Source organism: Suricata suricatta, chromosome 10 (genome assembly GCF_006229205.1).
Source record: "Suricata suricatta isolate VVHF042 chromosome 10, meerkat_22Aug2017_6uvM2_HiC, whole genome shotgun sequence".
Taxonomy (NCBI): domain Eukaryota; kingdom Metazoa; phylum Chordata; class Mammalia; order Carnivora; family Herpestidae; genus Suricata; species Suricata suricatta.
Window position 1 is genome coordinate 97,861,542 of NC_043709.1, and position 26,416 is coordinate 97,887,957.

The 26,416-nt window shown below is 50.3% G+C and overlaps 3 protein-coding genes across 10 annotated transcripts; 1 reads left to right on the forward strand and 2 right to left on the reverse strand.

Annotated features, from left to right (window-relative positions):
- The first annotated feature begins 574 nt into the window (after window positions 1-574).
- Window positions 575-7,659, forward strand: VAMP1 (vesicle associated membrane protein 1). Of its 5 annotated transcripts, none has more exons than XM_029953290.1 (6): window positions 575-678; window positions 996-1,063; window positions 3,759-3,897; window positions 4,106-4,264; window positions 4,992-5,039; window positions 7,054-7,659. In XM_029953290.1, coding segments are annotated over exons 2-6 (570 nt in total). In that variant the 5' UTR covers window positions 575-678; window positions 996-1,061; the 3' UTR covers window positions 7,276-7,659. The 5 variants fall into 5 exon arrangements, with proteins under 5 accessions (XP_029809150.1, XP_029809149.1, XP_029809153.1 ...); XM_029953289.1 differs by having other exon boundaries at window positions 583-678; window positions 935-1,063; XM_029953293.1 differs by lacking the exon at window positions 575-678 and having other exon boundaries at window positions 689-1,063; window positions 4,992-5,043; window positions 7,054-7,167.
- A 698-nt stretch (window positions 7,660-8,357) lies between these two features.
- On the reverse strand, window positions 8,358-16,087 carry TAPBPL (TAP binding protein like). The gene is given in 9 exon segments (XM_029953284.1): window positions 8,358-8,781; window positions 8,966-9,039; window positions 10,252-10,554; window positions 11,118-11,456; window positions 14,020-14,277; window positions 14,425-14,643; window positions 15,497-15,609; window positions 15,611-15,758; window positions 15,889-16,087. Coding segments are annotated over 9 exon segments (1,587 nt in total). The 5' UTR covers window positions 15,992-16,087; the 3' UTR covers window positions 8,358-8,751.
- A 73-nt stretch (window positions 16,088-16,160) lies between these two features.
- CD27 (CD27 molecule) lies at window positions 16,161-22,493 on the reverse strand. 4 transcript variants are annotated; one of them, XM_029953285.1, is made up of 7 exons: window positions 22,154-22,493; window positions 21,876-22,007; window positions 19,393-19,422; window positions 17,577-17,756; window positions 17,295-17,384; window positions 16,922-17,041; window positions 16,161-16,686 (listed from the first exon to the last, which is right to left on the reverse strand). In XM_029953285.1, the coding sequence occupies exons 1-7, from the start codon at window positions 22,287-22,289 to the stop codon at window positions 16,547-16,549; spliced, it is 828 nt and encodes a 275-aa protein (XP_029809145.1). In that variant the 5' UTR covers window positions 22,290-22,493; the 3' UTR covers window positions 16,161-16,546. The 4 variants fall into 4 exon arrangements, with proteins under 4 accessions (XP_029809145.1, XP_029809146.1, XP_029809147.1 ...); XM_029953286.1 differs by having other exon boundaries at window positions 16,161-16,671; window positions 22,154-22,483; XM_029953287.1 differs by lacking the exon at window positions 19,393-19,422 and having other exon boundaries at window positions 22,154-22,484.
- Window positions 22,494-26,416: the final 3,923 nt, after the last annotated feature.

Sequence of the window (26,416 nt, forward strand, 5' to 3'; positions counted from 1 at the left end):
TGTCAGTTTATTTATCTTTTTTTCTTAGCAGGAGGTAAAATAACGTTAAGTTTTACAACAGATGGCATCCAGGCAAGGGATAATAGTCTAAAGTGAGAGTAGGAGCATTATAAGAGGGAAACAAATCCTTGAAAAACTAAAAAGGAAAGATCCATTCAACTTGGTGAATTATCAGAAGAGGGGTACAGATGAACGAGGAAGGAAATCTGAGGTGGTTTCTAGTTTCTGGTTTGGGCAACTGAGTCCGAGTGGTAACCTACTCTGGTGGGATTGCAGGGGTAGTTAATTCATTGCATGAGGAGCTTGCTGGCTATGCTGAAGGAAAAGGATGAATGGAGCCTTCGTATTTGCTCTGGAGGGACCGAACCCCGCTCGTGGTAGTGGATCACGAGGACCTGCGGCTCAGCCTTTATGGATTCTGCACTTAAGAGTTTGTGAGAGGTGGGTAGTTAAGGCGGGGCGCCGGCCGGGTCTGCGCACCTGGCTGCGAGCCGGTGCCCGCCCGCGGTTGTGATTGGCTGGAGCTGAGAGCGCCGGGGGCCGGGGGCGGGCCCGGACTGCAGGAACTGCTCAGCCAGTGGCTGGTAGGTACCCAAAAGGCCTAAATCAAGCTGTTGGGGCCTCCCTTCCAGAGAGCTGGCGCGCGTTTCCACCCAGCCTGTCGCTCACTTAGACTTGGTAAGCAAACTATAGTTAAAGTGGTCAAAGAACCGATCCCCTCAGCTCCTTTCCGGAGTCGGGAATGAGAGGGGAGAGCTGGGATAGGCCAGTTTGCAGGGACGGGGCGGGCTTGGCTTTATTCGGACTTGGCTTCTAGACTGGCGCCTGTCCGGGGCTCGGATTGGGCCGCGGGATTGTCAACGTTACTGGGAGGCGTGGCCGACGCTAATAAAGTGTGGGACCCGCGGGGCAGCTGCGGTAACTTCTACCGCAGCTAGAGCTCTCGGTGGTCAAGTGGAGGCGGAGCGCGGCAGTTCCGTCGTCTTCACCCGCAGCGGTTCCCCGTCTGGTGTCTCGTCGCAGCCACGGGAGAAAAGACGGAGCCCTCCGCCGCCACAGAAATGTGAGTTGACTCTGGTGTGGGGGGCACGACACCTCTTTGCCAACTCCCACCGTCAGCGCCAGACTCTGCGGGACGGAAAATGGCGCATTGCAGCAGCTGCGGCTACGCGGGGAAGCATCGCTGCACGCCGCCCCCAGACCTGGCCACCCCTGGAGAGGGAGGGTAGTACCCCTATTTCTGCAGCAGCCACAGCCGGCACCCCACGGGCGGGGTCGGGGTGCAGGGGTCCCACCTTCATTGCACTGTCTTCTCTCGCCTGCGGAACGCCTCATTCAGGTCTTCATAATAGTGAAGCCCAGGACCTGACTAAGGTGGGGCATGGAGACACTGGAGAGGGGGTTCGAGACCCTTTCTTCTCTGATTGAATCTGTCTGTACTCGCGGCTTCTGGAAACAGGAATGAGTAGTGCACCTACCAGTTAGTAACTTGGGTTGCCCTGCAATCTGTGGATTTATGTATGGCCCCTCACCCCATCTGTGACGCGTTACCCACCTTCTCCACGCCCCTCTTGGCAGTGAGCAAAGGTCCCAAAACTTACCTGACAGTTCTTTGGCGCCAGGCGAGCAGCTCAGAAAGACCCAAGGGGCAGTGGCACGTGATTCCAAGCAGCCATTCATTTCAAGACCACCTGTATGGGAGGTGTTTTCCTGCCGTTGAGTCTTAGCCAAGTATTTGGAAGAGAAATGGAACCGAGGATCCCAGCAATTCAATTTAGTCTCTGACCATCTTCAACATCAGCCCTATTCTCAAGATCCTGAGGGAGAACTGTGGCTAGACGAATCAAGTATTTTTCTGTCAGGACCGCAATGAATTAAAACAAGATTTTTCATTCTTATTACTGTCTGGAGTTTGGGCTTGGTCCTAGATATGTATGTGTTGCTTCTCCTAGTGACAAAAAAGGGAGAAGATTTACTTAATGTTACATATGGGTTATGACTATCCCTGGATATTTTATTGCTGAGTGTTACCAATTTCCAACAAATAGTAAGTGAAATGGGCCCTTCAGATGCTTTATAACCATTTCATTTTTTTCTTTATTTGATTTCTACAGTTTTAACTGTATGTGATATTCTATGCATTTTGACCAACCCCTAAGATTCCATTTTTTTTCCTCCCACTTGCGGGCGAAGGGGGACAGGCTCCCAATGGCAGGCATGTGGGATGAACTGGAGGAGATGGAGAGAGCATGGTTGACTAGCCAGGCATCATGAGATCTCTGACCTTAATCTTGTCATTGGTGCCATCATCCTGGACTGCTTCCAAGACCAAATACTGGCTGCTACATACTCAATTTTCCACCTTCAGAAAACTGGATTGTTTAGCTCAGTAGTAACACAAGAGTCTTGTGGCCCCCATGGCTTTGTGTATTTCTTTTCTTTGCTTCCTTTGTGCTTTAGAGGGAAATGAGAAAGCCATTACTTGAATGTGGAGGAGTCGGGTATAATCAGCCTTTCTGAAGAGTTATTCTCTGTTTTTTTAGACTGAAAGAAATTCACTTAGGGAGCAAGAACTTCTGGGTGTTTTATCGTTGAGTAGTCAGGGCATTTCCTTTTTGGACTTGTGTTGGTTTAATTCCTAAGGCTTTTGCTCTTGGACCGGGCCTGCGAGGTATGTTTTGTGAGGTTCTGCTTCTGTTTGAGTTCTTACTATAACTTCTATTCTCCATCAGGTTTGAGAATGTCGCTCTGCCAGTGGATTCTTCCTTGGGAGAGAAAATCTCATACCCTAGATTAGATTTCTAGAAATTCTTTAGGAGATGAATTTAGCCTCCATTTTTGGGACATGGAAAGGAGCTTATCTTGAAGACCCCACACTAGATTCATCCTTTCTAAGGCTAAGGGAAAGTAAGAACAATCTCTGTGTATAGTAGTGTAAGCCAGGATTTCTCTTTGGGACATAAAGAAATAGGGGAGCCTCCTGAGACTTGATGCCAAATCTAGAAAAGGAAGGGACAGTGATGTTAGTGATGCATGTACGTTGGGGACCATTACCCATATTTTTGCTTCCTGTCTATGTTCTTGGAACAGTTTCATAACTAACACAATTGCTTTGGGCCCCCAGTTCTACCGAAGCAAATCCCCCATCTTCTCTGCCCCAAACAAAGCAAGGGAACAGTCCTGACTCAACACCACCTACAGAAGCCTTGCCTTTGATGATTCTCCCAAGTTGTCCTTAAGGCAGTCCCAATATGCTAATCATTGTGTGAAGCAGCTGTTAACTAGATCCCTTTAAGGGGGGGTCTGTCAGTTTGCCCTTTTCTTCAGGCTTTGTGTAAAAGAGCTGCTCATTCCACAGGCTTGTCCTGAGGGCTGAGTCTTTTGTGTGAATGTCTCCCAACCTGGAGAGGAATTTTCCAGTTTGACTTCATGTGAAAAGGAAAGTGCCATCTAGTCCAAGACTGGCACATTTGTCCCTGTAGCCGTTGTGCCAGAGACTGTTTGAATTTGGGTCAAAGGATAGCCCAAAGCAGGATCTCCTGATGCCATCCTGGAAGTCCCCAAGCATCATTGAAGTGTTATTACAGGATCTTTTGCTTCTTGCATGCGGCATCTTCTTACTTGGTGTTGTCAAGAAGTTAGCATCCCTTGTCGTTGCATATAACCTAATCACCATTGCGTTGGTGATGGCGGGGAGAATGCAGGAGATTCCTTTTTGTCTCGGTTACCTTGTGTGCTTCGCCCTCTTCTCTCCACAGGTCTGCTCCAGCTCAGCCGCCCGCTGAAGGGGCAGAAGGGGCTGCCTCTGGTGGGGGCCCCCCCGGGGCCCCCCCTGGCCCTCCTCCTAATACGACCAGTAACAGACGACTACAGCAAACCCAGGCACAAGTGGAGGAAGTAAGTGGAGAGCTTTGTCTCTGAGACTTTCCAGCTGATAGAAGTTTACAAACTTCTTTTTTTTTTTCTCTCTCTCTCTCTTTGTTTCAACTAGAAGGGCAAGGCATTCTTGAGTTACAACGGGGCCAGACCTGTGATTCCCTTACTGGTCTTTACCCTTGTCTCTAGCAGGGAAGCTTACTGGCCTTGTTTCCGCAACCCCTCTCAGGTGGTGGACATCATGCGTGTGAATGTGGACAAAGTCCTCAAGAGGGATGAGATACTGTCACAGCTGGACGACCGAGCTGACGCCTTGCAGGTGGGAGCATCACAATTTGAGAGCAGTGCTGCCAAGCTAAAGAGGAAGTATTGGTGGAAAAACTGCAAGGTGAGTTTTCTTGTTCTCTGTGCTTTTACTTCCTGGGCCTCAACTCCTAGAAGGCAAGAAAACCTTTGGGTGCTACATTCCTTAACTCTAGTGGCACAGGATCTTTGCCCTGTAGAACTTTGGGGGGAAATCTGAAAGCCTCCTTGAGATGCATTACCCTGAGCTGGCCACCAGGGTAGGCTAGAGTATTCAGAATCACAAACTGGGGGACAGTGATACCCCGAGGAGTTTGGAAATGGTCAGTCAACCCGCTTTCCCCCAAAAGACCCCTGGAAAAATCTTTCCTGGTCATTCCCCCCACACAGCTAACATCAACATGGTGGCTAGGCTAGATAATATATTTGAATATCTGCCAGATTTTAGGAATGAGCTGAACACTTCATGATGAAAAATGAACCAGCTGGCTAAAGATCCCAAGTCTGTCTACATCTCCACTTGAGTTCCTTTCAAGGCCTTCGGGCAGCAGGAGCTAAACAAAATGGAGCAGGCTGCAGATGCTATGATGTTTTTTTGGGAAGCTTCAGGTGTGGGGCAGGGCTGGTTGTCTGATGGGGACCAGGAGGGGTGGGCCCTCCCGGAGAGTCCCGCCTGCAGATCTCCTGGGTGTTGTGTGGTTTCTTCCACTGTCTCTAGGACGGAGTTAGTTCTGTTCCCACATCTCTAGTGGGAATATGTCTTTCCTCCTTCCCCAAATCCAAGGGCCCATTGTTGGTCAATGTTTCCTCAGATGATGATCATGCTGGGAGCTATCTGTGCCATCATCGTGGTAGTTATTGTAAGTAAGTATCGCTGAGGTTGCTGGTGGGGTGAAGAGGTGGGAAGGTCCTGGAGTCTTCTCCCAGCCCTGCCTGCCTGCCTGCCTGCCTGGGGAGTGGGGCTGCTCTGACTGAGGTATGGAGATCGCTGCTGTGGGGTCATCACCTGGTTTGGGAGGGAGGAAGGGCAAGAGACTGCCTTGATGGACAAGCCTTCCCTCTGCAAGATATTGTGGGAAGATGGTCCCTCCTGTTCTGAGGAAGTGGGGCTATGCTGTTTGTCACTGGCTGGGGTCAAAGGGTGACCACGGGATAGGACACCTGCAACTGAAAGACCTGTCTAGTAACTCGATGTAATTTGCCCTCTTGTTTTCTCCTGTCTCTTTCTCTTTTCCATCTGGGACCTCCTGATTCCTGTGTCCAGTCTACTTTTTTACTTGAGAATGTGCCACCCCTTCCCTGTTCTCCATTGCCATCCAAACTCATGTTCCTTTCCCTCTGTTTGCTCTCTCAACAAACATCCCCATCTGCCTTCCTCCACCCCGTCCAGGCTTCTCTGTTGCCCACTCCTCCTTTTCTGTTGCTTTCATTTGCACTGTGTCCCTCAACACTGGAAATGCTGCTCGTGGCACAGTCCTAAAGTAACTACCTGAAGAGCAACAGCTGGCACCTCCTCCCTACCCCTTTCTTAGGTCCTCTCTCAAGTTCCCCCAAAGCCAAAAAGGATGGGAGGCCAAGAGAAAAGGGTGTAAGCTGGGGTGATATGCCCAAGAAGGTGCCAAGACCAGCAGAGAAGAAGGGTATCTGGTGCCTGTGGTGTCACCAGGAAAGGCCAGGCCATTGGCAGGAGGAGGCTGTGAACAGCTAGGAGAATGGCAGCTCGCTCAAGACTGCCCTGGTCACGTGGGGCTCTTCTCTTAGGCCAGGCCTGCAGAGGATCCTGGGGGTAGGCCCGGAGGCCAACTTGGTTCTGGTGCGATATCCTTTTAGATAGTCAGGCTTATTTTTGCAGTAGTTTCTAATCTGTTAGTCTAAGATTTTCTATGTTGTCAGGGATGTTACAACCTTTTGCTTTGTTTTCTGGAGACCTAGAGCACACACATGAATTGCAAAAGTACCGGCTTCATTCCTATCGAAGCAGCCTCATAAGCTCATGACTACAAGGGGGTGTCTCTCATCCACATTTTTTGCAGCATTCTGTGTTCTTCACAAGAGTACCAAATAATTCTGTAGAGCCAAAGCTTGGGACTCTCAATTTTAATTGTTGGCATAGACAAAGAGAGAGTACATGTTAATTCTAGAAAGACAATGAGTCAAGGGCCTAATTTGAGAATAACAAGCTTGGAAGAAGCTACTTTTTGCTTGCTTATTGAGCGGGGTCCTGTTCCTCCCTTCCCGTTGATAAAGTGTGAAGTGTTAGGAATGAGGATCCTGGGACTCTCAGGGATTCCTTTCCTCTACACTATTCCCAGCTCCTTGCCAAAGACAAGGATGAGGCAGGAGGTACTTCCTGAGGGTAGCTGATTCTGAGTATTCAGAGAAGTCTAGTATACCTGGCCGCCCAGCCTTGGGTGGGAGGCAGGACAGTCCGTTGACAGTGTGCTTTTGGACTGCTGTGCTGTCATGGGGCCCTCCCATCGAGAGCCACCTGTCTGTTCTTCCTGCATTGTGTTCCCCTTCTGAGCCACCTGTACCCATCTGAATGCCACGTTGTCTCCTTTCCTTTCCTCTCTGCATGGTTTGTGGGGGGGGGGGGGGGCAGACAGCAGAAGCTCAGGCCACTGCTGGACTTCAGGATAGGATGTTGAGTGGAACAGACCCAGGTGTGAGGGGAGGAGGGCAGGTTGGGAACAGGAGGGGAAGCACCCATCACCCTTGATTTTTCCCATTGTCTGGCCCACGAGCAGGAAGAGGCTGAGGGCAGGCTGGGCTGGGTCTGGACGCTTACTTTCCACGCAGCAGCATTTCATGGTGCAAAACCATCCTTCCTCTCCCTTCGCCCCTTTTTCTCACATTCCCTTCGTCCTGCCCCAGGGCAGGACTGAAGAGCTGGAAGAAAGCAGTCAGTGTACCCTCCCAACAGCCCCCCTCGAAGGTCTCCACTATCCTCTGGGCTCCTTCTTGCCTAATGCAGGGGGTCACCGCTGGAGAAGAATCACCAGTGTCCTCGATGTGTCCCGAGCCTGGAGCAAATTCGCCCTCTTGGCCTACCTAGTCCTGTCACAGGAATTCTTTCCTGGGTTTCTGTCCCTCTGAGGCTTATCAAATGTAGTTGACTTTGTTCTTTTGGGGATATTTGCCCTCCTACTTTCTTTCTCACCCCACCCTGTGCCCTCTTCTGTGTCTTTGCTGTCCTCCCCCCCCCCCCCCCCCATGTGCATGAGCAAATATGCAACCAAACCCCGGGACTTTGCAGTCAAATGAAGCCAAGCTTCCCACATCCCCTTCGGCTTTGGTTTGCCATGAGGCGATGTGGGGTTTCCACTGTGTGTCTGTCATCACCTCTGTCTTTTTTCCTACCCCCAACCCCATACTTGTATAGAATAATAAGTTGTACTTCCACAAAAGGCATGTGGCATATTTACCAATTTCATGTATTCTGAACAAAGGCAAAAAAAAATATAAATTCCTACCACTAAACTGACTTGGTTGTTGTTTGGGTTGGAGTCACCGATGAGGGGCCAGGGGTGGGGGGTTGTTTTCCTTCTGTAGCCTGATGTTGCGTGAGGCCGGAAGACTGGCTTATGTGTGCCGTGTGGTCTTCTCGAGATGAAAGATCTGTGTGTTGGCAGAGGAAGTGGTCTCCGCTCTGTGTTCATACCTGGAGCAGCCCAGCTCTTCCAGGTACTAGCGAGAGGAAGTGATGGCAGGAAGCTGAGTGGGCATCTCAAACATCATTTCACAAACAACTGCAGGTTTTCTCAGACACCTCCTGTCCACCTTTCCTAGGTTCTCAGGCTGCGCGGCCTGTCCCCGGGGGCGGGCCCAGATGAGGCCTCAGCACACACACACACATTCCCCAGCAGCCTCACGTACGGTTTCATTAGGCTGAGTTCCACTGTACCGACACAATTTAGAAATAAATGAAAAGAGACATCTCCCCCCTTGCAGTTGAGGGACTGGGGAGTTTGTAGGTATCCTGAAATGCCTGGTAGCTGTCTAAAGGGGCACAACCTTAGTTGTGCTCAAGGGTACACAGAACAACTGGCGTGGAGCCCCAGGACTGCCGCTGAGGGCCTTTGTGTGACACCTTGAACACTTCACAAGTTGGCGTGGCTAGGTTTGGGGACAGGGCTCAGCTGGGTCCAGTGTGGGGAAAGATAGGAGAGTGGAAAAGCTTTGTTTCTGAGGACACAAGGGGCTTTTATTTAGGCAGAGTTCAGATGTTTGTGTGGCCCAACCCCCATCTTTTTGCCCCACTGCCCCTCACTTGCTCCTTTCTTAACATCTTCCCATTTGCTGCTCCTACCACAGGCTTATTTTTAACCTCCACCCAGACATTCTGCCCTCCTACCACCCTCCCAACCTCTTCACGTTTTTCTCCGTTGGTGTTCAGCCCAGGGACACAATGAAGGAAGGCAGAGACGCACACAGAGCCAGAGCTCCTGTGACTTGTGCCTTCCTCATGCCTTTCTTCAGGTCTTTTTGACTTCTGACACTTAGCTAGGGTCCTTCTGGGAGAACATGGCTACTCTTTCTTACTGAGGCAGGAGATTGGTTACCCAGAGGGCCTCAGCGTCTCGGCAGACCTCGGTGAGGGAGCTAGGAGAAAACAAGGGGGAAGGAGGTTGGTTTTAGTTGGCGTAACCTCAAAAGTGGTTCAGGGATGGGCTGGGATTCAGGACACTTGGGTTTCATCCCTGATCTGGGTGGGAAGGTGGCTGCAGCTGGCTAATCTTTAGGTGACAAGGGGGCGGGGCAGGGCTGAGGACCATCAGGAGCTTACCTGAAGCCCCAGGAACAACAGCGCAAGAAGGAAGAGGCTGCTGGCAAAGAGGACTCCAAAGGCCATTTTCTGCTCTGTAGGTTGAAAGCAGCATGGGCAGGAATTAGTAGATAGGAATCCTTTCTGAGCCCAAGCCAGATCCTGCACCGGCCCCAGCAAGAGGGACAAAGGAGGGAGGGAAGGAGAGAGAGAGAGAAACAGACAGACAGACAGATACCCCATTCCCGGTGAAGGAGCTCTTAGCAGTGTCCTGCTTTCTCCCAGGAACTGGGCCCACTGTAGTCTTCATACCTGTTGAGGTTGTTGGATGCCCGTCCATGTGTTCCTTCACACGAGGTTTCCTACCTCTTCCCACCCTGGGACATTTTTAATTGCTTCGCAAGAGCGATTTAGGTTAGATTAATTGTGACAGGTAAACTGGAATTTTGCGGCTAGCTGGGGAATGATGTAAGTTGAGACAGAACCCCAGTTTTTTGGAAACTTGGTAGTCTGGTGAGCCACAAAATGATACCTGGTGTTCCTGGATGTTTGCATCTCTTGTTAAAAACCTTTCAATGAGGTTCTGTGACTTCAGGATGAAATTCCAGCTCGAAGGCCCATTGTGATCTGCCCACTAATAGCCAGAGATGGTTGAAGGCTGTAGGGGAGCCCATTTTTCATATTTTCTTTTTTACCATTTACTAGGTAGGTGACCTTGGGCAAATTTCTTAACATCCTTCAGTGTAAGTTTGCTCATCCATAAAATGGGGGTCGAGACAATACATGTGATCGTACAGCTAAGTGCTTTAGTACAGTGCTTGATTCATGTAAATGGTTAATAAATGTAATTACTTTCAAGCTTCAGAGCCACTTCTCTCTTTCCCAACACACCCTAGCTCTAGCTGTGCAGTTCCCCACATTCTCCTTAGACTTATAATTTGGCTGTCACATGTGCCCTTCTTTCCATCTTGGGTGTTCCCTTCCTGCTGAGTTAACTAGCTTGGTATGAATCTCCTCTAGGCCGTCCTCCCTGACTGCCTAGTCTGTCCCTCCAACCTAAGTGTTTTGAGGGCAGGAACAATTCACCCTTGATCGCTAGCTCTCTGTACACTGCCTGGTACCCTGGAGCCTGTGTAATGACATCTTGGGACACAGTGGCAGCTGTGGAGGCTGTCACCTTGGGAAACAAGCCGAGGCTGAACAAAGTGCTGCGGGAAGTACAACAAGGCCAAAGATGAGCAGTGGGCAGGTGAGCCATGAGGCCAAATACAAGTACGGAGGTGGGGAAAAGAGGGCACTCCTAGTACCTGGTGGGGCAACCCAGGTGCTGGCCTGAAGGGGCTCCTCCAGGGAGATGTGGGTGACCTGGCAGGTGTAAGTGGAGCCTTCAAGGCCAGGTTCTGCCTTCAGGAAGGAGGAGATGCTGTAGGTGCCCATTGGGCTTTGCCGGAGGCTGGAGAAGGAGGCCCCAGAGACTGGGACCGGGGCTCCACCTGGCTCCTCTCGGGTCCATGCCACAGTCACATCCAGAGGATAATAGCCAGCAATGTTGCAGATGAGGGTGGGTGGCAGAGCTTTGTTTGCCAAGCTCAGTCGTACTTTGGGGGAAGCTGGAAGAAAGAACGAGGAGTCAGATTCCAGAGGGATCAAGCTGGACAGCAGAGCTGCCCAAAGCCTTCTCTTCCTGCTGGGAGTGAGAGCAGATTGTGGAAGCTTAGTGCAGTGCCAATGCGCTGGCCAGAGGCAGGCCGGGGTGGGGGGGTATCTTCCACAGGTAATTGAAAAGCAATAGTGAAACCAACTAAAGCCTCGCTTCTTATCATCACTGTAAGCTGGCAATTTTAAAGGACATAAGTGATGAAATACTCCTGCCAGTCAGATGGCCCCCTCCTTGGTTTGCTGCTGCTCCTTCTTAGGAAGTGTCAAGAGGACATGGGTACTTGGAGACAGCCATCCAGGGCAGGGCAGCAGGATCCTGGGCTGGGAAATTGCTTGATGGAATTATTTTGGAGTCTGACAGAGGACAGTCTGCATGTCTAGGGTGGAGATGCAGTTAGATTGTGGCCATTCAGTCTGCTTCTCAGGAAATTGCCCTTGTGTTGGATTCTGCCCTGGAAAACACCTCCATGGGCATATCCCATCCCCTCTCCTTGAGCACTGATTATGACCTTACCTTGGATGTGGAACTGGATGATTTGTTGGGCTTGGTACAGAGAGGTGGTGATCTGGCAAATGTAGGTCCCCTCATCCTTCACAGTGAGGTTAGGCAGGGTGAGGGAGGCATCCCCGGCCAGGAGTAGCTGCTCCGACTCCAGGGTGGCGCCCTCCCGCTTGGCCTGCCGCTGCCCTGTGGTCCAGCTGTATACCAGCTGGCCATGGCCCTTATATTGCAGCCGCCACTCCACACCAGTTAGGTCTAAGCCTGGGGCCATGGAGAAGCCACAGTGCAGGGAGGCTGAGGTCCCCAGCAGGAAATTCAGCGATGGGGTCTGTGTTGTCACTTGGAGCTCCACTGTAGTGAGAAAAAGAAGGGTAACTGGGGGCTACTTCCTCCTCGAGTCCACCTGATATCTGAGCTGTGGGCATGTTGTGGGCATACACTTGCCCCTGCCTCCCCTCCTGGACAGTGAGGCCAGCTGAGCTCATTCCCTGTCAGGTGGAACCACAAAGTGGGGGGCCTGGCTGGCTCAGTCAGTTGGGCATCCAACCCTTGATCTTGCTTAGGTCATGATCTCACAGTTCGTGAGTTCGAGCTCCACATCAAGTTCTGCACTGATGGCATGGAGTCTGCTTGGGATTCTGTCTCTCCTTCTCTCTGCCCCTCCCCTGCTTGTGTGTACACGTTTTCCTCCCCACCAAATAAATAAATAAATTAATTAATTTAAAAGAAAGATGGAGCCACAAAGAAATGGTGCTCTGGAAAGGCAGCATGGCACACATGGTGATCCTAACTTATCCCTGGATAATCTAACGAAAGCTATGGACTTCTCACCAGAAAATTACACATGCAAAATTATGGGTTACTGTTGACACTCAGGTGAGACCACTGGAATAGCAGCAAAAGCTTTGGAACCCTGCTTCTTCCATTTACTAGCTCTGTGACCTTGGGCAAGGCAGTAAGGGTTGCCAAGGTCATCTGCTTAAGGCAAGACTGCTGTGAAGACTAAATAGGAATAAGAGTTTTAAAAAGCACGCAGTGGTAGTATTTGTGCCAAACATGCTGAACCTGAATCTAATGAGGGAAACAATCAGACACATCCAAATGATAGAATACTCTACAAGACAGCAGGCCTGGACTCTTCAAAATGTCAATGCTAGGAAAAGACTGTTCTGGAGTAAAGGAGGCCAACGGCCCAGGACAACTGAATGCATGACCCTTGTTTGAATCCTGGACTTAAACAAAAATAAACCAGAAAGCTATAAAGAACATTATTGGGACCACTGAAGAAATTGAATTTGGACTCTATGTTGACAGTACTACTGCATCAATTTTTAAATTTCTTAGTTCTGGCCGCACCTTGGTGTCTCAGATGTCAAGCGTCTCTTGACTTTGGCTCAGGTCATGATTTCATGGTTTGTGAATTCAAGCCCCCCCACATCCAACTCTGCGCTGACAGTGTAGAGCCTGCTTGGGATTCTCTCTCTGCTCCCTCCCACTTGTGCATGCACACATACACACATTCTCCCTCTCCCTCTCTCTCAGAATTAACATTAAATTTAATTAACATTAAAAAACATTTCTTGAGTCTGATGCTCAGTGGTGTACCACGCAGTGGTGAGAACGGACTTCCCTGGCAGGGAGGAGTGTTTGATTACTGACGGTGTTCAGAATTGCCAATATGGTGGTGGTGTGATGGTGAGAACATGTTCTTAAAGTCTTTACACACTGTACCCTCTTCTTGCCTGCACCACCCTAGACTGCTCCTCAGCTTGGTTTGCTGCCAAGGTGATGGTTTTGTGATTATGAAGGAGAATATCCTTGTTTTTGGTTATAAACTTTGTGTTATAAACCAATACATGCTATACATGGAAACTTTGGGGTGAAGAGTTGGAGTATGTGCAACTTACTTTCAGTTAGTTCAGGAGGAGGATATCTATCCTTCCATCTATCATGAGAGAGAATGTGGCAAGACATTAATAATTGGTTGATATAGGGCACCTGTGGCTCAGTAGGTTAGGTGTGTGACTTCGACTCAGGTCATGATCTCATGGCTCATGAGTTTGAGCCCCGTCGGGCTCTACGCTGACAGCTCAGAGCCTGGAGCCTGCTTCAGATTCTATGTTTCCCTCTCTCTCTGCCCCTCTCCTGCTCATGCTCTATCTCTCTTTCCTTAAGAAATAAATAAACATTTAAAAAATAACTGGGTTGATCTAGGCGAATGGTATACAGGTGCTCATTACATTATTCTTTCACCTTTTTTTGTAGGTTTGAAATACCCCTACAAAAGGTAGAAAGATAGAAAGGGGGAATATCTAGCTATGCCAGGACTATGGCTGACACTGGGCAGACATGAGAGCCCCTCTTTTCTGCTGTGGCAGGATAAACTTAGGTTGAGTGTTCTGGGGCTTTCTACGGATAAGAGGCTAGCCCTTATCCGTATCTCTGTACTTGGTTGTCTTCTTTTTGGAGGCAAAATACTGGATTTGAGAAATTCTGGAGAAGCCTCGCATCATGTTCTCAATTTCCTGTGCCCTCTGGGATGTGCCAGATGGGAAAGGGGAAGGACCAGGTTTTGCTAACAAGAGTTAAGGCATGTGTGTCACTCTGATCATCCTGAAGCACCAGGACAGGCTGGCTTTCCCCGGGACACAGCTGGTGCTTGGCTTAATAAGCTGCTGTGGGCAGCATATGTGAATAAAGCCTCGCATTTCATTTCTTCACACAAGGGAGGTGAAAATGATCCCAGTCCAATTCTTTAGGTCTTTAGGGGAAAGGACTGAGGCTGGGGGCACACCCTGAGATGACTGATGTGGATGGAGGTGGACTTCTTCCCTTCCTTCTCCTTTTAGTCCCCCATAAACTGCCCACTTGAAAAAACCCACAACTTTATTTCCTCTACTATTAATTTTCTCACCTGCAGTCTGCACCATCCCCTGGGGGCTCAGGGGCAGATTCAGTGTGGGGTGCAAGACAGCCCCATTCTCAGCATCCCTGAGAACCTTCATCACCATGGAGACACTAGGTCCCCCTCCAGGTACCTGCACGTTGGTGATGAACGAAACTTTCTTCTCAGTGGCCTGGAGAAAATAGTGGGAGATCTCACAGGTCACCTCCTTCCCGCTGCAGTCAGCATGGAGCAAGGCCTTGGCATGGGGGATCTGTACCAAGTTCACTGGGGGAGAAGGGCAGCACAGAGGTCTAGTTGGATTGAGAACACCTGGGTCCATGGGAAACAGGTGCAGTGGGTAAACTCAGGAACTGGGGTGTCCCAGCGGAGGGAGCCCAGAAAGATTGGGACATAGGGTGGAGGGCTTCTTACCTGAGGCCTCGAAGGTAACAGGTGGGTTGTCTTTGGCCAGTGTGTCCCCTTGGAAATCGGTGAAGGCTTCCAGGGAGCCATCATCCAGCACTGGTACCTGCCTCAGCACGAGCAAGGCGTCCACCATGGTCCTGCTGCTAGCAAGACTTCCAGGGTGCCTACTTTCCTCCACCAGGAAGCAGTCTAGGACCACATCCACTGCCCGCCACTGCCTTTCTGCTGCAGGTTAAAGACTGGGGTGAGCACCCTCTTGTCCAGAGACTTGCTTCTGTACTTGCCTTACACCCCAACTGTGGACTCATCAAGGAAGGGGTAGAAGTTGTCTTCTAGGGTCCTAGCTGTCTCTGTGTCCCTCTCTTGTTCACCTCCAAACCAGCTTTCTGGGAAGCACCTGCTAGTCCAGGCACATACCAGGTATGAATTATTTAAAACTCTGGATTTGCATTCCCCAGGGGAGTTTTGTTTTTATTCTTATCACAACTGCCAGCTGAAAAACTTTCTCTTCAGTCAAAAGACTTCTCAGCAAAAGCAAATAAAGGAGCAAAATTGCCACTGGAAGAGGAGACAGGCTGTTTGTGCGGAGAGGGGAGTTGGCAGCCATCTTCCAATTTCCCAGCCAGCCCACTGGGTCTGCTCTACTTTCAGCCGTTAAGGGTGGCCCTCCCCTCCTCCACCTCCAGGGCTCACCTCCCCGGGAATTTCCCAACTTTCCGCTTGGGAAGGTGTCTGCTCCCAGGCAGTGCCCGCTCCAGGAGGCCTCCCACCGCATCCACCATCCACCGAGGAGGCCTCTCTTCCTCTGACCTTTCCTCCAGGCTTCCCCCTCTCAACACCATTGGTTCTTTGCTTTGCCAGCCTTTTTCTCCTTTTGTGCTTAGGAGGCTGCTGGAAGCCGGGCCTTCCCCCCACCCCCTTTCCCTTCTGGAATGTCGGGGTGGGTGGCTCCCTGGTGCGCCCCGGGGCCAACACTCCTCCCCACACACACTTCAGCCCGCGCTCCCCCCCCCCCCCCCCCCCCCCCCCCCCCCCCCCCCCCCCCCCCCCCCCCCCCCCCCCCCCCCCCCCCGCTCACCTGGGTCTGCCTCAGCTCGGGACAGGGTCCAGGCCAGGGTCCAGGCCAGGCAAAGCAGCAGGCCCCACCCCTCCCCCACGCCCATGGGGGCTGCGCTCCCGCCCCTCCCGCAGGGCCACCTGTCTCAACAGCGCCGGCTGGCTTGTCCAGGCTGGAGAAGAGGGGGCTCTCCGAACCACCCTTTCTGCCTGTTGCGTTCTCTTCAGTCTTTGGCCTACTTTTCTTTCGCTTTCACTTCGAGTGTCACCGCGGCTGCCTCTGCCTGTGAGTGAGACCACTAACTAGGTGCTTGCACCAGCGTCGCGTTCACGGTTCTCCTTTCCCCCCCTGCCTACCGCAAATCTCGTTATTTCAAGACCTGACTTCATGGCTTGCACCCCTTGACTCCTCACCCAAGAGAGCGGAGCCGGAGCCGAAGTAAGGGAAACGGGGAGGGGGAAGGGAGAGACTGAAGCCAGAAGCAGGATCCCCGGGAGCCTGGGGACCTTTCTTCATTTTCGGTTGGTGCCACACCCACTGGCGGTCCCCCTTCCGCGACTTGGGCTGACACTAGTCCGCCCTGGAGAGACCTCCTCCTTCGGATTTCTGATCTGGGACGAGAGGCTGAGTGTGGCTGGCGCCCTGAGATTGGAATTTCAGAGAGAAAGTAACGGGAGAGCTTCTGTGTGTGGCTGGCCGTCGTTTTATTTTGCCGAATTTCTACATCAGTGATACAGCACGTGGGGTTTGTAGACAGAAGTGTGTTTTCCAGCTAGGGCCGCAGCCCTCCAGTGCAGCGCAGGGGTGAAGCTGGCTGAGCCAGGGCGCACCGGGCTCTTGTGACCCACCCACCTTCCACCACATCCCCTCGGGTCCTTGTCACTGCCAGTCTCCAAAAGGCACCTTCTCAAGTCTGCACACAGGAAAGGGACCTGATGAGAGGACAGTACTGAAACGGGGGGGTGGGGGGGTGGGCAGGTCTCATCCTTCCCCGGAGGGCAACGGGGTGGGATGGAGGCTGGGATTTTATTGTAGTGATGACTTCCCCACCCCTAAGGCGAGCACCCACGCTCAGGGGTAGGAAGCAGGCTCTGGTTTTCGGTAATCTTCCTGAATGGGGATGACACCCCCCTCTTCCTCCCTGGGGCAGCTGTAAGGACAAGACTCTGCAGGCGTCACTGGACTTTCTTCTTTGTCTGCAGGAGGAGAATCTGATGCAGTAAAGGTGGGGGGTGGTGGTGAAGAGAGTGCAGATGAGCAAAGGAGGGTTAGGAGGGGGAGGGCTGTTAGGGTGGTTTTGGCTAAGAGGGGAGGAATAGAAGGCGGGAGCAAGGGTTGGTAAAGATGGAGCAAGGGAGGCTACTGAGAGGTTCCAGGCATGGGTAGCAGGGTTGAGGTAGGGTGGGGTGCAGGGACAGGACTGGAGACCTGCATTTTGTCTCTTACTTAGTCCATATTTTCTTTGTTGATGGAGGCACAGGGCTCCGACCATGGTGAAAGCAACAAACATTCCAGAGAGGACCACAAAGATGCGGATGCAGTCTGTGCTGCACAGGGACCTTTGGGCTGTGGTAGACAGGGGCCATACAGGGTTTTTGGGGAGGGCCTAGGTCTTGACTCCCCTCAGCCCAGGCCACCTGTTACCCATCCTGCCAACTCTCTCTTACCCTTCCTCCTACTGCTACAATTGGACTAATCCTTTCCTAATCCCTAGACTCTGCTTCTCCCCCTTCTTACCCCAACTCCTAGGAGCTTTCTGGCTGACTTCCCTCTCCTGTATGCATTCTCTCTGGGGGCGGAGAATGGGGAGAAAACTTACGTGGCCCGTGGGTCGAGAGAGCTGGGGCAGGCAGCCACCTGAAATCAGCTAGAGTCTGCACCTGCCGGACTGTCCTGGCCTCTGACATCTCTGGAAAAAAGACAGGGTGAGCAGCAGGAGGGAACCTTCCAGGGCACAAGTGTGGGCTGAATGAAGGCCTGAGGCCTAAGAGGTGCTGGGTGAGATGGCTGACCAGCTGGCCAGGCCACTTATGTGGGGAGGGTGCTGGTTGGGGGGTGACCCTTATCGCTGTGACTGGACAAAGCATTGCCTGGAACTTACTTTTGGCGTAAGGTAAGTGAGTGGGTTGTGGGTGTGGGTCTGAGGCTGGAGATGGATGAGGTGTCAGTGAGGGATTTGAAGGAGGATCACACTCGGTACACTCCTTGTCCCTGCACTGCCAGCCCTTGGGGCAGGCACACTCTGCATTGGCGGTGAGGGTGCAGTTTCGAATGAGGAGACCTGGGGACAGAGGAGGGCAGGAGGAACATGAGAAGCTCAGGCCTCAGGGACCAGCAAGTTGGCGCTTGGTAAATCCTATCTTGAGCACCCGTCCTGGACCCTGCTCCAGGAACTCCTGCCCCATCCACACAAAGGCCTGACCCTCCCTCACTGTCACCCAGTGCCTCTGCCTGTAGTACAATTGCCATGAAAGGAAAAACAAAGACCTTTTAGAAAATTCATGGTTCTGAAATACAAACTGTAAAAAACAGAAACAGCTTGCATGATTTTCTCTTTTATTTGCTGATACTTTTATAACTTCTTGAAGCGTAATATACATACAGAGAGGGACACAGATCAGAAGCATAAAGCTTGAGAATTGCTACAAATTGGACCCAGAGACAAGAGCAGCAGTGTTCCTTTCTAGTCACTGCCTCCTCCCACCCACATATAACCACTATCTAGCCTGACTTTTTAACACTGCGAGTTGATTTTGCTTCTTTTTGTACTATATATATGTCGCCATGGGTGTGTACTGACTTGTGTCAGGCACTCTTCCTCAACTCTGTGAAATTTACCTATATTGTAACCATAGACTGCTCCTTCTCCTGCATAGTGTTCCACTGTATGAATATGCCCTAATTTAGTTGTCTATTCTACTGCTAATGGCTGTGGGTAGTTTCCCGTTTTTAAGCAATTAGGAATAGTGCTGCTATGGTCCCTGATAGGTTTATATTTTTAAATTTGTTTTTAAATATTTATTTTTGAGATGGGGGAAGGGCAGAAGGAGAGGGAGAGAGAATCTCAAGCAGGCTCTGAACTGTCTGTGCAAAGCCTGACACAGGCTCAAACCCACAAACCATCACAAGCTCATGACCTGAGCCAAAACCAACAGTTGGACACTTAAGCAACTGAGCCATCCAGGTGACCCCCTGATAGGTTTTAAACTTTACTAGAGAGTTATTTGATTACCAATATACTTTGCCTTTTAAAAAATTTTTTTTTAAATATTTGTTTTTGAGAGACAGAGACACAGAGTGCAAGCAGAGGAGGGGCAGAGAGAGAAGGAGACATAGACTCCGAAGCAGGCTCCAGGCTCTGAGCTGTCAGCACAGAGCCCGACATAGGGCTCAAACCCACAAATTGTGAAATTATGACCTGAGCTGAACTTGGACACCCAACCAACTGAGCCATCCAGGTGCCCCTACTTTGGCTTTAAAATAGAAATTTTATTTAAGTGTAGAGGTCGGGTGCTGAATGACTGCCAATAAATTATACTAGAGGAGGAGGATGTGAGGGGTTCTGGGTTCAATTGAGCTCACAGGTGATTGGGGTTAAGAAGAGGAGGGTAATTCTGGGGAAGGCATCGGCACTCCGACATGGGCCAGGTTTGTGCATGAGCCGGTGGGGCCTTAGGACAGTGCACTCATGGGGAACCAGGGAGAAGAGCCCACACAGGCAGAAGAGGGGTGCAGAAAGGAAGGCTGGAAGAGGTCGAACATGACTCCTAGTACTCTAACATTCCTTTAGCATATGCCCTTTGTCAGGAAAGGGAGAGGGACAGAAATTCCATCTTCCCATCCTTATGCCCCTGTGGTTGCTTCTTTCTGAATTCTGACTCATAGTTGCTACTAGAATTTGGTTTCCTGTGGCTTACCAGGAATTGTGATCCAGGCTGGACAAGGATCTGCAAAAAGAAAACAGTGATGGGGGAGGGAACAGTGACGTGGGAGAGGAGAAGAGGTAGGCAAAGGTAAGGAAGATCACCTCAGACGCAGGAGCAGGTGGGCAGGAGGGTATCTGCCCAAAGGGAAGGGAAGGGTTAAGGAGGGGCCGGGCTTGGTTACAAGTGGAAGGAGTGCCTTTGTTTTCAGTGATGAGTATCCAGAGACCTGGGAGTTCTCTTCACCATGTATAACCTGTGCCCCAAATTCCAGGCTGACTTCTCCATCTTACCATGGGAATACTGAGGTCCAGAGGGGGCCAAACGCATTCAGCCTCTGCCTGATCACCTCATCCCTGGCCACTGTCACCTGGAGGCCCACAGCCCATTGTTGCCTGAGTGCTTTGGGGACCTATGGGCTGAGTCTTATGAATTGCCTGGTCTGGAACACAGCAAAGGGAGTTTGGACGGGCTCAGTATTGGGAAGAGGCCTCCTTGTGGGGCCTCCACAGTGAGTGGGGAGGCTTTGACTAAAATACTTCCAGGGTTGCCTGAGTGGTTTGGTTGGTTGGCCATTCAACTCTTGGTTTTTGGCTCAGGTCATGGTCTCACAGTTCCTGAGATCCAGCCCCCAGTAGGGCTTCAAGCTGACCGTGGAGCCTGCTTGGGATTTTCCCTCTTGCACTCTCTCTGCCCCTGCCCTACTTGTGTTCTCTCTCTCTCCCCCTCTCTCTCCCTTTCCCTCTCTCTCAAAATAAATAAACATTAAAAATAAGTAAAATAATTCCAGTCCTGCTGCGGTTGCTGACAAGAAGAGAAAAGCATCCATTAATATATTTTTAAGTTAAGTAGACTAATACTCTTCAGATCGCATAAATCTTTCGCCCTTTAAGTTAAGTAGACTGAGGAATACTTGTATATTCGAGATGTTGTTTTTTGACTTATTTGCAATAGCAAAACCTTTTTTACTTTGTTTTTATTTTTCATTTTGTTAATGTTTATTTCTATTGAGAGAGAGAGAGAAAAAGAGGGGGAGGACCAGACAGAGGGAGGGAGAGAGAGAATCCCAAGTGGGCTCCATGCTGTCAGTGAAGAGCATGATGTGGGGCTAGAACCCATAAACCATGAGATCATGACCTGAGCCAAAATTGGATGTTTAACGGACTGAGCCACCCAGGCACCCCAAGGGGCCATTTTATTTATTTATTTATTTTTATTTATTTATTTATTTTTTAAATTTTATTTTTGATACACAGAGAGACAGAGCATGAGAGGGGGAGGGGCAGAGAGAGAAGGAGACACAGAACTGGAAGCAGGCTCCAGGCTCTGAGCTAGCTGTCCGCACAGAGCCCAACGCGGGGCTCGAACCCACGAACATGAGATCTGACCTGAGCCGAAGCCGGAGGCTTAACTGACTGAGCCACCCAGGCACCCCCCAAGGGGCCATTTTAAAGTCTGCTGCTCTATCTTGGCTGGCACACAGTTTCTGAAATTCTAGCTAAGGTGCACAAATAATAAAAGAATTAATAACAGCTGCACAAGTTACACTTCTTCATTTAAAAAAGATAAACTTGCAAAATAAACATGGGCCACATACCTATTCATTTTCCTTAATTGGCTTTTGTGCGGGAAAAAACAAGAAGGGTGTTACCCATTGGCTGGTATTGTGATTTCCTTAGGGGCACCTGGGTGGTTCAGTCGGTTGAGCCTTCAATTCTTGATTTTGGCTCAGATCATGATCTCACAGTTTGTGTTATTGAGCCCTGAGGTGGCTTGGAGTTTGCTTGGGATTCTCTTTCCCTCTCTATGCCCTTCTCCTGTTCTTGCTCTGGCTCTCTCTTTCAAAATAAATAAAAATAAACATTAAAAAAGAAAAGAAAAGAAGAGGGGCACCTGGGTGTCTCAGTTGGTTAAGCATTTGACCCTTGATTTCAGCTCAGGTCATGATATTGCATTTTGTGAGTTCAAGCCCCACATCTGGCTCCGTGCTGAGAGTGCAGAGCCTGCTTTGGATTCTGTCTCTCCTTCTCTCTGCTCCTCCCCTGTTCTCTCTTTCTCTCTCTCTCAAATAAGTAAAAACTAAGGAAGGAAAGAAGTAAGAAGAAATGAAGGAAGGAAGGATGTATTCCAAGTTCCAAATGAATGTGCACTTCAGACACAGCCAATTCATCAATGGGGGGTTGCTCATCTGAAATCTGAGCCCTACAGCCACCTCTCCTTTTTTTCACTTCCTCCTTTATATTGTCATGATCTGAGTTGTCCACCCATTCTCTGCAGCCCCCGAAATTCTGCTTCCCCCATTCCCGGTGATACTGGAGTTCTCTCGACATCAATACGTGCCCTGCTCAGGGCATCCCATTTCCCAGCATTGGCTCCATTGGCAGTAGTCTTGAAGTGACAAGCTCTGACCTCCCTCCTCTTTGCTTCCCCACCCCTGGCTCTGCCACCTTGATCCCCCAGAGATGTGCCCATCTCACCAGAGTTACAATGCCGACAGCTCTCACAGTGGCGCCGGATGTGGTGGTCTGGTGAGAAGGAGGCCCCCGGTGTGCACGGATCACACTGAGCAGCCTCTCCGTGTCTGTCGCAGTCCTTCACAAGGAAAGTCCCTGTGAGCAGAGGTCCAGGTCAAGGCCCAAAGAAGGCCACCTCTCTTCCCTCTTCAAGGTGCCACTGCATTCCTCTCCTTGCTGGAACTCAGATGCACTCTCCACCGCCCTTCACCCCAACACCCTGGCGAGGGCTCCTCTCTTACCTGGCTTACACATCTGGCAGCACAGTTCTCCCTGGGCCCAGTAGTGCTTCTCTGGACAGCACTTGGGGGTTAGGGTGGCCGAGAGCCCTGCCAGAGTCCCCAGAATCCACAGCCAGCAGGGGGGTGGCCGGCCCATGGCTCTTGCCCAGGGAGCTCTTTCTGCTGACTGCTGGCCTCTTCGGGACTGCCACCCCCAGCTGGATGCTGGTGCCTGCTCTCTGCACCTTCTGAGTACAGCTGCAGTTCCTCTGAGTTGCTGGCTTCAGGTGACAAACCGACCTTTGATGGCAGCTGAAGCTCTTTTGTTGCTGTTTTTTTTCTCAGAGCAGTGACTTCCACCCCCTCCCCCTTTTCCATGTGCTGGGTGCTGGGTGCGGGGAGAGTATTAAAGGGCACGCAGTATCAGAAGACTTGCTGCTCTTCAAAGACATCCACCATCTCAAACACGCTGGCCTCTCCAGGGTTTCCAGCTCACTTTTGTGTTCACTAAAAACTTAACCCATTCATGCCTTCCTCTTTTACAGAATGTTGGATGCACGGGGCACCCATCTCTCCTATTCACACACTTGTGTACATTATGCCCACATCACCCCCAGTTCAGAGTTTACAAGCTATTAACAGTTTAGAGAAGGAAGGGGAACCTGAATTGAGTACAGGTCAACAAACATTTATCTAAAACAATTGGGGTCAGATAAATTTTTCAGATTTGGGGGAGAAGGATCACAAGATGCCTCATGGGGTAGGGTAGTGCTCACATTCAAGCACAATATTTCTGCAGCAAATCTATTGAATATTTAAACTAAGTGAGGTTGAGGTACCTGGGTGGCTCAATTGAGTGGTTAGCATCTGACTCTTGATTTTGGCTCAGGTATTGATCCCAGGGTCACGATCTCATGGTTGTGGGATTGAGCCCTGTCTGTGTCAGGCTCTGTGCTGGTCACGGAGCCTGCCCAAGATTCTCTCTCTCTCTTCCTCTGTCCCTCTCCCCCACTCTCTCTCTCTCTTTCTCTCTCTAAAAATTTTTTAAAAAATTAAGTGGGGATGAAAAAGGACTGTAACTAACCCTTGCATCAACCGAGGTCTGGTTTTATGGCCAAAAGACTGCCACAGAATTGTTCAGAATTGCAAACAAGGGACTTAAGCCTGTGTCCTCTTTGCCGGACTCTGCTAGGAGATCACATGTGATCTCATCTATTCTTCCTGCCACCCTGTGAGTTGGGTATCATGCCTGTTCATCAGCCCTTCCTCCGCCCCTTACTACCTCCCTTTATCCTCCCTTCCCATCCCCACCTCCAGCTGTGTCCATCCCTGGGGTCCTGGGATTAGATTCCCCTGGGTCATCGCTTCCCTTCTTCCTCTGTCCTGGGGGTGTTGGAACTAGCTGGACTTTTCTTTCAGTCCTGGGAACACATGGCTTATTTCTCCAGGCTACTTTTCATTCAGGGGCTTTGCAGTTGTTTTCCACTCTGCTCATAAAATGTCACACTCCTGTGATCTCACTTGTTAGGTCTGTTCTCTGTCTCACTCTGGTTTCCTTTCTCTTCATATTTTCCATCTTCCTGCGTTTCCCCAGGCCCCCCGCTTCAAGAGGGTCCTCACAAGTGGGAAGCCATGTGTGAGTGTGATCTGAAGAATTACTTATACCCAGCCATCCCTTTCCCTATCTGACAGGGCGCCTGAATTCCCACCTCAGAGTGTGAACCTTGGGATCTGAGGATTGTGCTGTCGCTACCAGTCTTGTCCCTCCCCAGATCATGGTCACTGTCTTCACTGTGGATCTTAAACCTTAGTGGGCATATGGAGATGGGGGCCTGTGGGAATGGATGACCCTATGCAGGAACAATGAGGAGTTGGGACCTTTAGGAAGAACTTACCCAAAAGGGAATTGGGGGGTCCTGAGAGGACTGACTAAACGTGAGCTACTCAGTCATGCAAGGGAGGTGTTTGTGCTCTGAGCTAGGGCCCATCGTCCCCTCAGTGTGGGGGAAAGGGCAGGAGCAGGCTCCGCCTGGCTGTCCTGGAGTACCCTGGCCAGAAGGAGGAAAGCCAGCTTTCTGGACCTCACTTTCCTCTGGGCAAATGGAATGACCTCATCTCCTGCCTTCTGTGCTGTTTGCATCAATTTCTAGTGAGTCTTGGCCTTTCCTGGGCTGGCTCCCTGGACAGTTCCTTCCTCTTGTCTCCAGGCCCTGTGAGTGGAACCTGCTGACCCTCCTTCAGAATCTTCCACTACCGTATTCTCTTTAGGGGTGCAGCTTCTCTCCACGCCTCTTCCTTTTCTTGCATCTCCAGAGACAGGCTCACAGAAGGCATCTTTTGATAATGCTTGTTACTTTTTTTTTTTTTTTAAGTAGGCTCTATGCCCAATGTGGGGCCTGAACTCATAACCCTGAGATGAAGAGTCGCATGCTCTACCAACTGAGGCAGCCAGGTACCCCTGATTTTCATTACTTTTGAGGGCCTGACTCACCCTCGATCTGGAGCAGTGGCCATGGCCTGGATGTCAGCTGGGGCCACCCTGCTCCTCGACATCTAGGTAAGACACTGCTCACCCTTCCAAGCAGGGCAGGTCCTGGACAGAATGGGGAGGAGACAGGACTGTAGTGGATAAATCCCAATGGGTCAGCTGTTATGGTCACTTCTCATTCTGACTCCTCTTTCAGCTAAAGTCCTGTTCCGGCTTCTATGTTCCTGGATGTTCCCTTACCTCTGGCTTGCCATAGGTTCCAAATTTCTTGTATTTTGCTCCAAACCAACTATAAACAGAAGGCTGTTAGGTGTGGCAAAGTTTTTACTGAAGGCTTTCTTTTTAAATGTTTATTTTTGAGAGAGGGAGAGAGATCGAGAGCAAGAGCACATGCGAGAGAGCAAATGAGGGAAGGGCAGAGGGAGATGGGGACGGAGCATCTGAAGGGGGCTCTGAGCCCCATGCAGGGCTCGAACTCATCATCCATGAGATCCTGACCTGAGCCAAAGTTGGACAGTTAACTGAGTGAGCCACCTAGGAGGCCCTGAAGGTTTATATATCATAAAGATACAACCTAAAATTGCATTTTGGATAGTCTTATTCTCAATGGTCCTTCCCACCCTAGAGATTAATCAGTGATCTTGCTACAAGGCAGTTAAGGCGCTACCTTGCTGACAACGGCCCCTACCCTACCCTTTTGTGTCACAGACTGTCTTTCAGAAATGTTCTGTCTGACACTATGCCTCATCTATCTTCAACCTCTAATCTCCAAATCAGTCTTGGCCCTTTATAAATCTGGGATCAGTCAAAGTACTCAGCAAAACAAACTCTGAGATCATTCATTAGAAAGAAGTTCTGGGGTACCGGGGTGGCTTAGTCAGTTAAACGTCCAACTCTGGCTCAGGTCATGATCTCACAGTTCGTGGGTTCGAGATCCGCATTGGGTTCTATGCTGACAGCTTGGAGCCTGGAGCCTGTTTCATATTCTGTCTCTCCCTCTCTCTCTGCCCATCCTCCACTCATGCTCTGTCTCTATCTGTCTCAAAAATCAATAAAACAAAAAAAATTATTGAAGGAAGTTCTGTTACATTACATAGGCATCAGAAATCACTGTTCCTGATCCTTCTCAGCCAAAGACCTTAGTTTTTCTAGCCTTCTTTGTGCCCTACTCCATTCCTTTGTCTTCCACTCCTGCCTTTCTTTGATGACACCACCCCACCTCCCCACCCTCCTTCCTTGCTCACCACTTTAGGTCTTCCTTCCCAGGCACTCTTTGAGAGACCAGGTAGCCAAGTGGGCAGGGCAGTGGGGTAAGCTCACTTCCCAGTTCTGTAATTTGTATTGTTGGGACTCCTCAGTCTGGTCTGGGTCTCAAAGGGGACCAAGCATTTGTGGGCATTTCATCCAACCGTTGCCACTTTTAGTGTCTCATCTCCAGCTCCTGGAATCTCCCCACACTTAAGGTACTTGCTGAGTATTAGGTGGTCTGTCCTCAGCCTTATTCCTTGACAGTTCTATCCACAATTATAAATTTAAAACTTAATGAAGCCCAAGGGCACATTGATTTCCTAAATTCCACTCCTTAAGAAGAATCTTTTGCATGTCCATTCTATGCCAGGTAATGGATCACGAAGATGAAAAAAAAGTGATTTCTGCCCTCATATAATTGACACACCAGTGACAGAATCAGAAATTGACCAAATAATCTCAAAGACAAATGTAAAATTTTAGTAAAGGCCATTACTGCAGCACCATGGAGGGGAGAGATAGGGTGCAATACAGATGCATGTCCCTTA